Source organism: Pan paniscus, chromosome 6 (genome assembly GCF_029289425.2).
Source record: "Pan paniscus chromosome 6, NHGRI_mPanPan1-v2.0_pri, whole genome shotgun sequence".
Classification (NCBI taxonomy): Eukaryota; Metazoa; Chordata; class Mammalia; order Primates; family Hominidae; genus Pan; species Pan paniscus.
Genome location: NC_073255.2, coordinates 165,700,910 through 165,716,012, shown reverse-complemented (window position 1 = coordinate 165,716,012; position 15,103 = coordinate 165,700,910). Strand labels below are relative to the sequence as shown.

At 50.5% G+C, this 15,103-nt stretch overlaps 1 protein-coding gene across 1 annotated transcript in view; it reads left to right on the top strand.

Moving 5' to 3' along the window:
• Positions 1-438: 438 nt before the first annotated feature.
• KCP (kielin cysteine rich BMP regulator) overlaps positions 439-15,103 on the top strand; it is a 34,134-nt gene continuing 19,469 nt past the window's right edge. Inside the window, exons 1-8 of the mRNA XM_055114852.2 lie at positions 439-540; positions 2,871-3,013; positions 4,002-4,191; positions 4,278-4,354; positions 5,092-5,176; positions 7,310-7,392; positions 7,628-7,721; positions 8,590-8,672. Coding sequence (XP_054970827.1) covers positions 465-540; positions 2,871-3,013; positions 4,002-4,191; positions 4,278-4,354; positions 5,092-5,176; positions 7,310-7,392; positions 7,628-7,721; positions 8,590-8,672 — 831 coding nt within the window. The 5' untranslated portion in view covers positions 439-464. The remainder of the gene's footprint in view (positions 541-2,870; positions 3,014-4,001; positions 4,192-4,277; positions 4,355-5,091; positions 5,177-7,309; positions 7,393-7,627; positions 7,722-8,589; positions 8,673-15,103) is intronic.

Genomic DNA, 15,103 nt, shown 5'->3' with positions numbered 1-15,103 from the left:
GGAAATTGAGGCACAGAGAAGTTAGTGGTCTAAGGCCACATGGAATTGGCTGAGCAGGGATCTAAACCCAGCTCAGTCTGCTTCTTCTGTAAACTTGTGAGAGAGAGGAAAAATCCATCTGGAAACCCAGGGTGATGAAGTAACCCTAAAAGGGCAGGGAGACTGTCCAGGAGCCCGAGAGGGGTGGACTTGGGTTTCTTTTCTTTTCAGGGTCTCCTCCTGGATCTTAAGCGGAGACAAGGCCTGCACCCTCGTTGGGCTTCCTGCGAGCTGGAGCTGCTCTCTGGGGTCAGGACTGGCCGGGCCCGGGGCGGGTGGAGGTGTCCATGGGAAAGGCGCGCGCGGTGGGGGGTTTGAGCCCTCCCTGAACAAAGCCTGGGTGGGAGCGGCCTGTGTGTCCCCACCCCGCCTTCCCCAGCGCCTGCTGAGCCGCGACGACAGACGGCGAGCGAGGCGGAGCTAGCATGGCCGGGGTCGGGGCCGCTGCGCTGTCCCTTCTCCTGCACCTCGGGGGCCTGGTGCTGGCCGCGGGCGCGGAAGGTGAGTCCAGGTGCAGGAGGCTTGGGGTCCGGCCAGGTGCACCCCCTCCCTCCTATCAGCCCGGCCTGAGGGGGCCGAGAGGGGCCGGGGGCTCTGCTCTTAGCCCTGCCTGAGGTTCGCGCGCCTCCCTGGCCAGCTCCGTCCTCCCCGTCGGGGGAGCGAGCAGGGTGGGGAAGACCACGGCCAAAGCAGGGGGTTCAGGAGAGGGGGGCCGTTCCTGCAGCCGGTGGCGGGAGAGAGTGCGGCTGCCCTGGCATCTGGGAGTCTGAAGTTAATTATTTGTCTTGACGAAGGAGGGGGAGAAAAGGGGCCCGCTGTGGAAGCTGACTTTGCATCTGTGTCTGGCCCTCCCCGGAGCGGGACAGGCGGGAATGGAGGGCTCGGTGCCGGCACGGGGCCAGGGGAGGCTAAGAGGGGAGCCCGGGACAGTTCCTTGGGGACCAACCAAGTTTGTGCCACTCGGAGCTCTTTCTGCAGGTCTCTCCAGGCGAGGCTGGCCCTAGCTTCACCTAGGGGTCCCAGAGGATTCAGCTTCTCCGGGGCTCCCATATCCTGCCTGCCTACTTAAGCAGAACTGGAGGGGTGGCCTGGGAGGAGGGGCCCTGGGCAGCAGGATGAGGCCCCACGGGAGTCTAGATTGGGTAGAAGGTTTCAGATGCTGAGACGCCCATCGTGGCCGCCCTCTGTGTGCTTGGGAAGGACTGAGACCGGGTGCCATTCCGGGTGACAGGATCCCCCGTACAGGGACGGAGATGGGAAAGGGCACCTGGGGTTTGAGGGCCAGTATTCGCCCAGGGTGCGGGAACTGAGTTAGAATCCCTGATATGAGCCGGCAGTAGCGGGGCTGGAAAGGTGGGCGGTGCTTGTGATCCATCGCAGCGGGACTTGCTCCTGGGAGACTTCGGCTGTGTGATTCAGAAAGGTCGAGTGGAGAGAAGGGGCACAGATGGAGGCAGGGACGCTTTGTCTTCAGCCTTCTGAATGGAGATGGTGGAGAGAGGAGAAGCGGGGGATGTATTAGGGGACAACTCAGGCAACAAAATAGGGGAGCTGAGCCCCAGCTTTCTGACTTAAGTAACTGGGTACGTGGGATGGCATTAACCAAGCCAGGGAACTTGGGACAAAGCAAGTTCAATTTTAGCCTAGAATCCCCTCTGCCTTTGATGGTGACAGTGGGTGACATTGTTCCCCTGTCTCACAGGCCTAGTGTCTGTGAGAAACCCTTTTAAGCCACTCCAGGCCTGGCCTCACTAATGAGCTGCCATGGTGGGAAAGACCCATCCCTCTCCCTCCTCCTCTCTCTGTTCCTATTGCCTCCGCTCCAGACCCTCCACTTCCCTGCCCATCCCTGCCTGGAGGAGGGACCTATGTCTGCCTCTTCCCCTCCTGCCTTTACTTTCTGGGCTGCAGGAGAAGGATCAAAGTGAAAAGGTGAAAGTGGCCGCCCCCAACCCCAGGCCAGAGCTCAGAGGTGCCCCGTCCCTCCTTCCTGGACATAGTGTCTTCTAGAAGCAGGGACAGGCTGTCTTCACTGGATCTGGTGTGTTCAAAGCTAGCAGGGGCCTTGCCAGCACCTTTCTCACACCCTTCGGAAAATGCAGCCAAGTGCCACTTTTGAAGCCCACCCCACCCAATGTGGGAGCCCCCAGGAACCCCTGTCACAAGCCTGGAAAACCGTGCTCAGGGTTGGGGGCGGGAGCAGTTGTCCTTCCCTGAGCACATTCTCCAAAAGTTGTGGCCTTTCTGACAGGTGCAGAGAGTCAGGGGATGGGGGCTGCTCATGTTCTCCCTGAAAAGACTCTCAGCCAGACCCCAGGCCCCTGAAAGCAGCTCCGCCTGGCGCATGTCTGTGGCCTTCCCCTGCGTTTCAGCCTGTGCTGGCTTCCGGGCCCTCCCAGCATGACATGTCGGCTTCCCAGCCACCTCTGGCCAAGCCCCTGGACCAAGAAAGGCAGGATGATCCTGACATGCTCACCATGGCTGGGGACATCAGCCGGGGCAGGCTGCAGGGAAGCCCTGCTCTAGAGACTGCTCTGTGTCCCCTGGTGGGTCAGAGGCCCTGTGGCTCACCCAGACAAGCGGGGGAAGCTGGTCTGGGCCACATCTGTCCACTCAGAACTTCCTCCCCTTCTTCCATGCCCTCACCTCCAGCTTTCACTCCCCAGCCCTCACAGACCACATCTCCTTCCCTGGATGGTGGGTGGGCAATTGGAGAGGGCAGGGTGCACAGGATGACCCCCTTCCCCTGTGGGTCAGAAGACAGAACCCAGAAAATGTGGCCAGGCCAGCCCCTCACCCTCAGGCCCACATGGGATTCTTGTGCCCTTCAGGTGGGGCTGTCCCCAGGGAGCCCCCTGGGCAGCAGACACCTGCCCATTCCTCAGTCCTTGCTGGGAACTCCCAGGAGCAGTGGCACCCCCTGCGAGAGTGGCTGGGGCGACTGGAGGCTGCAGTGATGGAGCTCAGAGAACAGGTACCATGGAGACAGGGCTGGTTTGCATTGGGTAGGGAGGGCTTCTCATAGTGGGAGGGAGAGAAGGAGTTAGGCTTGGAGGGGGGAGCCTAAAATAGAGCTCTTATCTGAACAATTCTTTCTTTCTTTCTTTCTTTCTTTCTTTCTTTCTTTCTTTCTTTCTTTCTTTCTTTCTTTCTTTCTTTTTCTTTCTTTTTCTTTCTTTCTTTCTTCCTTTCTTCTTTCCTTCCTTCCTTTCTTTTTTTTCTTTCTTTCTTTTCCTTCCTTCCTTCCATCCTTCTTCTCTCTTTCTCTCTCTTTCTTTTTTTTTTTTGAGATGGAGTCACCATGTGTCACCCAGGCTGGAGTGCAGTGGCACAATCTCAGCTCCCTGCAACCTCTGCCTCCTGGGTTCAAGTGATTCTTATGCTTCAGCCTCCTGAGTAGTTGGGACTACAAGTGTGCACTACCATGCCCGGCTAATTTTTGTATTTTTAGTAGAGATAGGATTTCACCACGTTGGCCAGGCTGGTCTCGAACTCCTGACCTTAGGTGATCTGCCCGCCTCAGCCTCTCCAAGTGCTGGGATTACAGGTGTGAGCCACCAGGCCTGGCCAGAACAATTCTTAACATTGATTCTTTCATGCAAATGAAGAACCTCCAGGCTATTTGTTTTGTCAGTTCGTGTTTCGTACTGCTCCATGTATTTGGGGAATGTTATGGAATGCATTCTATATAAGGCATCATCAAAAATATTTTGGATGGGTAAAGATGTCTTTAATTCTTGGGGCAAGGGTTGGGTCCCCATTTTGTCCAAAGGAGAGATTGGGGCCCGTGCCCCCCTGAGAATGGTGATCGTTCGAGCTGGATGCTGACCGAGGGGGACCCATCTCTGCTCTGGAATTGGCGAACTTCTTTCTCATCCTGCCTCATTTTCACACCCCTCATCTCTACTGGAGATGGTGGGGGAAGCTGAGCCAGTGCCTGCTATTCCATCTCCTTCCTCCAGAATAAGGACCTGCAGACGAGGGTGAGGCAGCTGGAGTCCTGTGAGTGCCACCCTGCATCTCCCCAGTGCTGGGGGCTGGGGCGTGCCTGGCCCGAGGGGGCACACTGGGAGCCTGACGCCTGCACAGCCTGCGTCTGCCAGGATGGGGCCGCTCGCTGTGGCCCCCAAGCACACCTGCCCCATTGCAGGGGTAAGTGCCACCCTATCCGCCCACTGGGGCCACCTAAAGACCTGCAGATGGCATGGGGTGCTTGAGTGACACTGCTGTCTCCTCAGGCTGCAGCCAAAATGGCCAGACCTACGGCAACGGGGAGACCTTCTCCCCAGATGCCTGCACCACCTGCCGCTGTCTGGTAAGCTCCCAGGACCCACCTGGATATCCCTCACCTGTCTGCCTCTCTTCAGCTACCTGTCACTGCAGTGTGGCACTCAAGATGTCGCATAATGGGCTCTGCCTGCCACTCCCACACCTTGCCACGGTGGCTTTCAGTTGATTCCGAGTAGGAAAAGGAGCTCAATGCCCACGGACACTGGGGGGTCCCCAGGCCACTCAATTCAGACCTGGCCAACAGTGGCATGGAGGGCAGAGAATGTATTAGGTTGGTGCAAGAGTAATTGCGGTTTTTGACATGACTTTTAGTGGCAAAAACCGCAATTACTTTTGCACCAACTTAATAGTTGCTTGTCCTCCTATATCACCTCCCACACTTCCACTGCCCATCTTCTACTTCGGAACCCCCTGGCCTGCCTATTCTCCCTCACCAGGTGCCACATCCACCTTCCCCCAGTCTTTCCTTCCTCCTTCCTCCCTGAGAAAGTCTTCGGTCTTCTTCCTAGGATCTCCCCTCTCTGGGGAATGTGCTGGCACCTGGAAGAGATGGTTTCCTAGGGTTAAGAGCATCAGGAGACGATGGGAGTGGGGGCAGGATGTCTCTTTTCTGCCTTTACACAGAGGGTAGCCCACATCCACAGAGCCAACTCATCCTCTTGCCCCTATGACATGTCCCAGCCTGGGCTGAGGTTTTACTTCCAGAGGCCCTGCCCTCCAGGGCTCTGATGTCTGTGCAGCCACCTCAGTCTGCTCCCACAGGAAGGTACCATCACTTGCAACCAGAAGCCATGCCCAAGAGGACCCTGCCCTGAGCCAGGAGCATGCTGCCCGCACTGTGAGCCAGGTCAGCCTCCTGCCAGCCTCAGCCCCACCTCCTGCATGCCTTCTCTGGCCCACAGACACAGCCTGCCACCTCAGTGAGTCTGGGACATGCCCAGGGGTGCCTACCCACTCACTCTGACAGTGGCCAGGGGAGTGCAGAACCCATGCGCAAATCAGCAAATACTGGCTCTGGCCGGGGACTGAGCCAGAGACCATGGGGAAACAGGCACAAAATCTTTTTCCTGCCCTCAGGGAGCCTCCAATCTAGTTGAGAAGATAAGTTCATAGCCAAGCTACCACAAGATTGAAGACCCAATGAGCAGATTAAGAGGAGGTGTAGAAGGCAGTGCAGTGTGTATTTTACCAGAGGAGGGTGAGGAGGCAGGGGAAGCCCGTCAAGGCTGGGCAGTCAGGGGGCCTTTACAGACAATGGGTCCTTTGAGCTGGGTCTTCATGGGAAAGTGGGGTTTCACCTGAAGGAGAAGGAGTACGTGAGGTTCCTCTGGGCACAAGGACAGGGTGGAGAGAGGTGGGTTGCAGGAAGTCCATGTGGGAAGGCCAGTGGGAACAGGCTGCTGTAAGCCATGCAATTAGGACTTTTTTCTATGGGCAGTGGGGGGTATTGAAGGCTGAAGCAGCGTGTGGCATGGTCAAGGGGGCGCTTGAGGAATATTCACCTGGTGAGGGCTAGATGCAGACAGAGGCGTCGGGGCTGTGACAGCAATTGTCTAGGCATGGAGCCAGGGATGGCAGTGGGCTGGAGAAAGGGGGACATTTCTAAAGGACGGGCAGGAGCCGATGACTGGCTGGGTCCCCTGGAATAGTGGAGGCCGAGCTTGGGACACTAGGATAGCAGTGGTGCTGGGGACATGAAGAGAGCTGGGAGGAAGAGGAGGTCATGGCTATGCAGGGGGGTGTTACTGGCTCATAAGGTGATAGTGTTGCCAGATTTAGTAAATGAAAGTCTAGAATGCTTTGTTAAATCTTAATTTCAATAAACGGCATGTAAGTTTTTAGTATAGGTATATCCTATGCAATATTTGGGACATTCTTATACTAAAATTGATGTCTTATTCTTCTGAAGTTCAAATTTTACTGGGCATCCTATATTTTATCTGGAAGCCCCTCCAAGAGAGGAGTCTCAGTTGGTAATAAGAAAGGTGGGACAAGGACTCAGACCAGTTGGGTCTGGAAATGCAGCCTGGAGTGTTGGCTGGAGATGAGGACTAAAATCTTGGGGGTTGATGGATCTCAAAGAAAAGACACACAAAGAAAAGACCCCCGACCCCCCCCCCCCCCACACACACACACACACACACTCTTCAGGGCACGTGGTGCCTCAGGGCCACTGCTAGCCTATATGATATCTTTGGTGAAATTTTAAAAGGCACCCTTTCCTCAAGACACTACTTCCATCTGTTGTAAAATAATGGAACCATGCTGATGATGTGCCTGTCGGACACTTTACTGCCATCTGCTGGAAAGGGGTAGTAAATATCAAAGTCTCTGATGTCTGTCACGTGAATGGTGCCCCTTTAATGTGGCACCCAGTCCTTTGGGTCTCTTACTTGGGGGTCTGGGCCTGGTTTTCTGGGCTGCCCCGGGGCCACGGGGTTGGGGAAACATGGCATCCAGAGCCCTGTGTCATCTGCACCTGCCAGGTAAAGGAATCAGCCACCACCCACATCCCTGCTGCTGGGCAGACTGCCAGCCTGGCCATGCCAAGCCCAAATGTGGGGGCTAGGCAGGGCTGCTACTGCCACTGCCCAGGCATCAGGGCTGAAGCCTGCTAGGCCTGCAGAGTAAGCCAGCTCTGGCAAAGGAGAGGGACGGAGCAGGAAGGGACGAGGAGGGAGAGCAGGAGAGAGAGAAAGAGGGAGGATGGTGGGGGAAGGGAGGGCTGGCTCAGTGTCTGCCCTGCAGGCAGGAGCCATGCGGTGCCAGGGGCCCTCGTGTTCAGAGCTCAACTGCTTGGAGAACTGCACCCCACCTGGGGAGTGCTGCCCTATCTGCCAGCCCAGTGACCTCCTGCCCTGCCCCGCCATCCCTTCAACCCCAAGGGTCCAGTACCTACTTGGGGTCATACCTTACCTCAAGTGATGTCCACCCACCCTGCTCCCTGGTGACCCACTTGTCATCCTGCCAACCTTCCCAGGCTGTGATTATGAGGGGCAGCTTTATGAGGAGGGGGGCACCTTCCTGTCCAGCTCCAACCCTTGTCTGCAGTGCACCTGCCTGGTGAGTCCACCTGTCCCCTCTGTCCAGGCCCTGCTCCTCCCTGGACACCTGCCCTGCCCTGGGCCCTACCTGCCACTCCTCCAGCCCCCTCACATGCCTCCCGAGAGGTGGAGCCAGCTAGGTTCTCCCTCCATCCCTGCCCTGTGCCACCCTCCTCCGAGGGTGCCCAACACCCGCCCACCCAGCCCTCTGCAGGAGCCAGACCTGAAGCCTCACAGCCACTGGTGCTTTACAGAGGAGCCGAGTTCACTGCATGCCCCTGAAGTGCCCGCCCAGCCCCTGCCCAGAGCCAGTGCTGAGGCCTGGGCACTGCTGCCCAAACTGCCAAGGTGAGAGCCCCTGGCCCCTCCCTGGTAGAGCTACAGGTAGGTTGTCGTGCCATTTCTTGAATTCCAGAGCCCACCTTGCCGGCCTCCGGTGGGTTTGGTCCATGGGGGAGATGGAATGCCTGAGCTCAAATTCTGCCATTGTCACCTAGTGCTTATGTGACTCTCTTCCTCAATTTCCCCATGTGTAAGGTGCAGATAATGATATTCCATGCCTCATAGTGCAGCTTAATAAATGTTTGCTTTCTACTTTGTGCTCCCCAATCATGAGACATGGGGTCAGCCCTCAGGGATGACCACTAGAGTGTGACACTGGGTCATACACTAATGCAAAATCTTGTAACAGCCAAGGGCAGGAATAGAAGCAGGCACCAGCTAGTGTGCGAATTCAGAGGAAGGAGACCGAAGCCAGCCTGGGCACAGGAGGGAAAGCGTCCTGGAGGCAGCTGGTCCCCAGGTGGCCCTTAAGGATAAAGAGCAGTTAGCTTGGTGAAGGGCTGAGGAAGGCAGTGAGCCTTCTAGGAAGAGGGGAGAAATCAAGCACAGGCGTGGCCCTGACACGGAGGGTGAGTGTGCAATGTTGGCTGGGAAGGTGTGAGAGGTGATGAGGGGCCGGAGATAGGTGGGGCACATGGGTGTGGCTATGCTCTGTCCACGGAAGACCAGAAAGGGCGGGCTAAGGAACTGAGGCCTCACCCTGCCTGGGGCACTGGGAGCCACTGGGGAATCTTAGGCAGAGATCTGACCCCATCTAGTCTTGGCTCGGGAGAGAGCCCTCAGAGGGCATGTGGACGAGGAGGGTGGGCAGGCTGAGGCTGGGGTCCAGGCCAGCTCCCACCAGGCCTCCTTCTTCTCAACCCCTCAACCCTAGGCTGCACAGAAGGTGGCTCTCACTGGGAACATGGCCAAGAGTGGACAACACCTGGGGACCCCTGCCGAATCTGCCGGTGCCTGGTGAGTCCTGAGGCTGCTCCTGGTCTGTCCCCCTCCCTGCCCTCAGGCCCACTGTATTCATTTGTTCATTCCATGGAGTACTTCGCAGAGGTTTTGAGAGGGGACCCAGTGGAGAAGACCTAGATGCTGTCTGCTGGGGGCTGTGCAGGCGGGGGCTGGGCAGAGCTCATCTGCGTGCCCAGCTCTGAGCCCAAGAGGTGCTCAGCCCGGGTTAGTGAATGAACTCAAGGAGCTCACAGGTTAGAGAAGGAGACCGGGCAGGATATGGCGAGCGGCAAAAGCTCCAGAGTAGGGGAATCACGGTTTGACCTGAGGCATCTAAAACTGTGCTGTCCAATTCACAGCCACTACTACCTGTGGCTACCGAGCACTTGACATGTGGCCAGGTTCAAAATGAGGTGTGCCATAAGTGTAAAATACATGCCAGATTTCAAAGACTTCCTATGAAATAGGGGAATGTAAAATAGTAATCCATTATATGTTGATTACATGTTGAAATAACAGTTTGGATACATTGGACCAAATGAAATATGTTGTTAAAATTAATTTCATCTGTTTTGTTTTACTTTTAAACATTTGTGAGGCTGAGCATGGTGGCTCATGACTGTGATCCCAGCACCTTGGGAGGCTGAGGCAGGAGGATCACTTGAGCCCAAGAGTTTGAGATCAGCCTGGGCAACATAGCAAGACTTTGTCTCAAAAAATTAAAAAACATTAACATTTGCTGGAGCACTTAAAATGACATAAGTGGTTAACATTGTATTTCTACCGGGCAGCACAGATCTAGAACATCTTCATGGGAGGGGTGGTGTTTACTTAGGCCTCAAAGGGTAAGTAGGATTTGAGCAGGGAAAAAGAGGGGAACGTACCCCAGATATAAGGAATAGCCTGGGGGAGGTAGGGACATGTAAGCCGTGAAGGCCAGGTGGGGGCACCTGAGGAGGGCTGTGTTTCATGGGAGCTTCCTGACAGCTTGCTGAGGACTAAGGACTCTGTGCGAAAGCTACAGGGCACCCAACCCCACTGCAATTGTTACAGGAAAGGGGTCCCAATCCAGACCCCAAAAGAGGATTCTTGGATCTCGCGCAAGAAAGAATTCAGGGCAAGTCCATAGAGTAAGGTGAAAGCAAGTTTATGTATTTTTTTTTTTTGAGGCGGAGTCTTGCTCTGTCATCCAGGCTGGAGTGCAGTGGCGTGATCTTGGCTCACTGCAAGCTCCGCCTTCCAGGTTCACGCCATTCTCCTGCCTCCGTATCCCGAGTAGCTGGGACTACAGGAGCCCGCCAACACGCCTGGCTAATTTTTTGTATTTTTAGTAGAGACAGGGTTTCACTGTGTTAGCCAGGATGGTCTCGATCTCCTGACCTCGTGATCCGCCCCCCTCTGCCTCCCACAGTGCTGGGATTACAGGCGTGAGCCACCACGCCCAGCCGAAAGCAGTTTATTAAGAAGGTAGAGGAATAAAAGAATGGCTACTCCATAGACAGAGCAGCCCTGAGGGCTGCTGGTTGCCCATTTTTATGGTTATTTCTTGATGATATGCTAAAAAAGGAGTGGATTATTCATGCCTCCCCTTTTTAGACCATATAGGGTAACTTCCTGACATTGCCATGGCATTTGTAAACTATCATGGCCCTGGTGGGAGTATAGCAGTGAGGACGACCAGAGGTCACTCTCGTCGCCATCTTGGTTTTGGTGGCATTTAGCTGGCTTCTTTACTGCAACCTGTGTTATCAGCAAGGTCTTTATGACCTATATCTTGTGCTGACCTCCTATCTCATCCTGTGACTTAGAATGCCTAACCATCTGGGAATGCAGCCCAGTAGGTCTCAGCCTCATTTTTATCCAGCTCCTATTTAAGATGGAGTTGCTCTGGTTCAAATGCCTCTGACATTTTCCCTCTCCCTTTTATAAGAGAACCCTTGATCCTAAGGGGTGCAGAGGGACAAAAATCCATCTTTTGTAATTTCTTCAGGCTGAATAGGGGCAATGATATTCCTGCCTAACTGTTAGGGTCTCTCTCTCTTGTGTTCAGGGTACAGAGGTGCTTAATCAGAAAGCATCAGCATGGCGAGGGCCATTCATAACTCTGAGTTCCAACAAAAGTTGATATCTGGAAGATTAATAAAAGTTTAATTTAAGAAAACATTGAGTAAGCTTATCCTTATTCCTACCCAAAGAGTACAACAGAAATATATTCCACAAGAGTAAAGCAAAATCAGTAAAATTATCTCAAGTAAATTAAATCAGAAGGCTTTCCATGAACTGGGCAACTGTTGGAACCAAGCTGTTATGGGGTTGCTAGATGATTCCAGTACATGCCCAGAATTAGAATATTGACTCCAGATTTTTACATAACTTGTCCTTTTTGTTTCTTTTGAGCAGCAGCCAGAGATCTCTGGTTGGGTCACAGGAGCAAGCAGTCAGTCTAAATTGCAAAAACTTAAAAACAACTGCTGAGACTAGAATTTAATAACAAGTATACCATAGTTCTTAAAATATAATATTTCTGTCTCTAGTTTCCCATTTTTACTAAAGACTAATCATGGTAACACTGACTTGCTTTATTATATTTGGCCTGATTATTTGTATAAAGTGCCGCAAGAATAATTATTTTTTATATAAGCTCTTTGAAATTGGCTTTGATGGAACTCTGTTTCATAAAGAATCTCAGATAAGATTTTTTTTTGAGCCAAGCCTTGCCATGGGTTTGTGCCCTCAAATACCTATGAGTTGAGGAAATTCCTCTCCTTTTGAGGTTCCAAGATAACTTGGGGCTCCTGGGCCTGTTAGAAAGTGACATTCTTTACTTACCACAGGTCAGAAACCCTGTACAGAGACTGTGTAGGCAAGGTATGAGGCTGGTTTCTCCAAGGGGCATTTATTGGCTCTACAAGTCAAATTTGATTCCTTAAGGGAAAGTATGCCATTCCAGTCGAAGCCTTGGTAAAATAGCCAGTTTCTCCAATTGTGTCCTGTTACAAAAGAGAACAGATTCTTATTGCACTCATGCAAATAGCTATATTGCCATAAATTAAGAATACTCACAAATAGTTTCCAAATTCTGGATAAATTAGGTAGAGAGAAATAAATATGCTCCAATTTTGTTCACAGGAGTGTACTTTACTCAATTGCCAAAAGCTGTAAATAGCTCAGAAAAAGTGTCCTTGACTATGAAAAACAAAACAAAGGATCAGCAATGTTTTGAGCAAAAAGTCAAATAGATAATGTCAGAGTCCATGCAGTTAACTTCTGTTTGATACTCATGAACATTTCAGCTCAGCTCTCTGAGTTCTGAAAGTTTTTTCTTCTATTCTGATGTCACAATCTCCAAAGTTATCAGAAAACCTGCATTTAAGAGCACCTGTTGAAGTCCTATAGTTGGTTATAAAACCACCTTTTAAAGAGGGTTAAAACAAGACAACAATTGTTTGTGGATGGCAAAAAGTTTTAGGACAGCCGCTATTAAAGCCACAATTGATAAGGAAATTTGGTTACTCTTGTGGCATATAACAATTTCACATAACAATTATAATTATTAATAACATACACTAAGTCATATCAGCATTATAGGAGTTTCTTATAATTTTGGAACACATACCAGTAACACATTTATACAAATACAGCCCAAAGAAAACCAAATACCATTTCATATTTGACAATACTTCCCATATGACTTTTATACCAAATAAGCCAAATGTCACTGTTGCATGGGTGCATTATTGATGTCAAACCCAATTCTTAATAAAACCTTATAGACAAATATATTTCTTAATCAGTTTATGGTAAGATTTTTATAAATGTTTTATAACCCTTTACAAATTTTTGTTAAAGAGCAGATTACAAGCAGGTTTTGCTTTAAGAAAAACCTGTTGTACTTTTATTCCAATGCTCAATTTACAGAAAAACTGAATAATACCCCTTTAACTTTAACCAATATGTTCACACACAATTTCTTTTACAAGATTAATTTTTCACAAACCTTCCACAACTTGCTCAAACCTTCAGCTTTATTCTATCTAACTTAAAACAATCCTTTAACTCTCTAAACTTAGGCTAGAAACCCACATTCCCATGACTTTTTATAATCTTTTACCAAAAGCACATTCTACTTTTCTTACATGCCTTGCATGTAGAACTGCTTTTTCAGTAGTCTCAATTACATGTTACAGTGTTAATCCTTAGCAACTTTTACTTTTGGTGAAAACCTTGGTAAGTTCAGGATTTTAACTATGTACTAGGTGTGGAGCCTAGCCTAGGACACACCAGGCAGAAGTGCAGAATAAGGTCTGACATTTTCCAGCACAGCTAGGGGGTGTGGCAAAATCCACATGTCCCAGGCCTTACCTAACTGTAAAGCAGGCAAGTTGTATAGTTAAGAGTCATAGTGGGGCTGGGTGCTGTGGTTCACACCTGTAATCCCTGCACTTTGGGAGGCCAAGGTGGGCAGATCATTTGAGGTCAGTGGTTTGAGACCAGCCTGGGCAACATGGTGAAACCCCATCTCTACTAAAAATACAAAAATTAGCTGGGCATGCTGGTGCATGCCTATACTTCCACCTACTCAGGAAGCTGAGGCAGGAGACTGGCTTGAACCCAGGAGGCAGAGGTTGCAGTGAGCCAAGATCGCACCATTGCACTCCAGCCTGGGTGAAAACAGTGAGACTGTCTCAAAAAAAAAAAGAAAAAAATAGTCACAGTGGCATTTTATGACACATTTAGGAGGCCTAACAACCTTTAAATTGTACAACATTTCTTGCATAAATTCCCTTTCATGAATTCTTTCATGACTCACACAGACAATCTACAATATGCTTGGGACTTTCTGACTTGTCCTAAACATTCCTCTTTTTAAACAACCAGTCATTTTACTTTAGGACAAGAGTTTACCACACAAGATCCTTTCTTATATAAAATCTCTTTGCTTTATAACCTTCTTTGCATAGCTAGGAGACATGGCTAATTCCACATGTCCCCAGGCCTTATCTAGAATCTAAAGCTCCAAAATAAATTGGATAATTTTCAAAAGTCAAAGAAGCAGGTTATGACCTTAAAGCATTTAGCAAACCTAATATCTGACCTGCATAATTTAGACCAAATGTCTACATTTTTGAAGATATTTTTATTTTATCAATAATCTTTAAAACTGTCCTTATTTCCCAAAGATTACTTAAGTCACATGAACTAAAAGGCATTAGACTTTTTACTTTTCTGACAAAATATTTAAGCTCTTATTAAACCAATTAGTTAAAGCTCTTTTCTATATAAACATCACACACACAACACATATAAATACACAGACGAAAGAAGATAAAGGACTCATCCTCTAAGTTGTGAGCTGAACCCTGAACCCAAGTCACCATTGTGATGGCAGAGACCAAGAGAAAGTACTGCCATGTGGTTACAAGGTCAAGTTCCCAAGGACATACAAGACGAGGGAAACCTTATCCAGTTATTTTTCAGGGACTTGCAGCAAAGTTTGTAACTGACAAGTTTGCTGGGCTGTCTTGCAAAGCAGGCTTACAGGTGTCCTAAGCCTGTGTTCTATTCTAAGGTACCTTTCTTTATGACAGAACAATACAGAAAGACACACAAAGCATACCAGATTCACTATAGCTTAAGACTAGCTCACACATTCTTCTTTTCCATTAATCAAAAGTTTGCAGAGGAAATAAACAGTGATTATTACTATTCATTCACCCAGCTTGCAGTGGAGGGCACAGGGGGACACATTGCCTGAGGCAGAGTGGGAAAGGCAAAGTGCTCAGGGAGGCCAGAGAAAGACCCACCTATTGCTCAAAAGTTTGGGTAGCTGTGTATCGGTAGAGAAGGGAATTTTTTTTTTTTTTTTTTTTTTTTCTTTTGAGATGGAGTCTTGCTCTGTCGCCAGGCTGGAGTGAAATGGCGCCATCTCAGCTCACTGCAACTTCTGCCTCCCGGTTTCAAGTGATTCTCCTGCCTCAGCCTCCCAAGTAGCTGGGACTACAGGCGTGTGCCACCACGCCCAGCTAATTTTTGTATTTTTAGTAGAGACGGAGTTTCACCGTGTTGGCCAGGATGGTCTCAATCTCTTGACCTCGTGATCCACCCTCCTCGGCCTCCCAAAGTGCTGGGATTACAGGTGTGAGCCACCGCGACCGGCCACGGAGGGATCTTTTTTGGCAGTCCTATTAGCTCTTAAGTTTTCCCTTTTAGGGAGGAAAAAGCTCCGCATGTCCCATGATCCTGTACTTGCCTAATCCTGTCACCCATAGCCGTCAGCAAAGAGTACAAGGCAGATTAATCCCAAGAGAATAGCAGTTAACATCCCGTAGTGCCAAACCCATTCTTAACCGGGAGGGATTTTACCCAGAGGGGCCTCTAACCCTCTAAATATTAGAAGGGACTGTAACCCTCCCCAGTTGGGCCTCTATCCCAAGGTCCATCAAGCA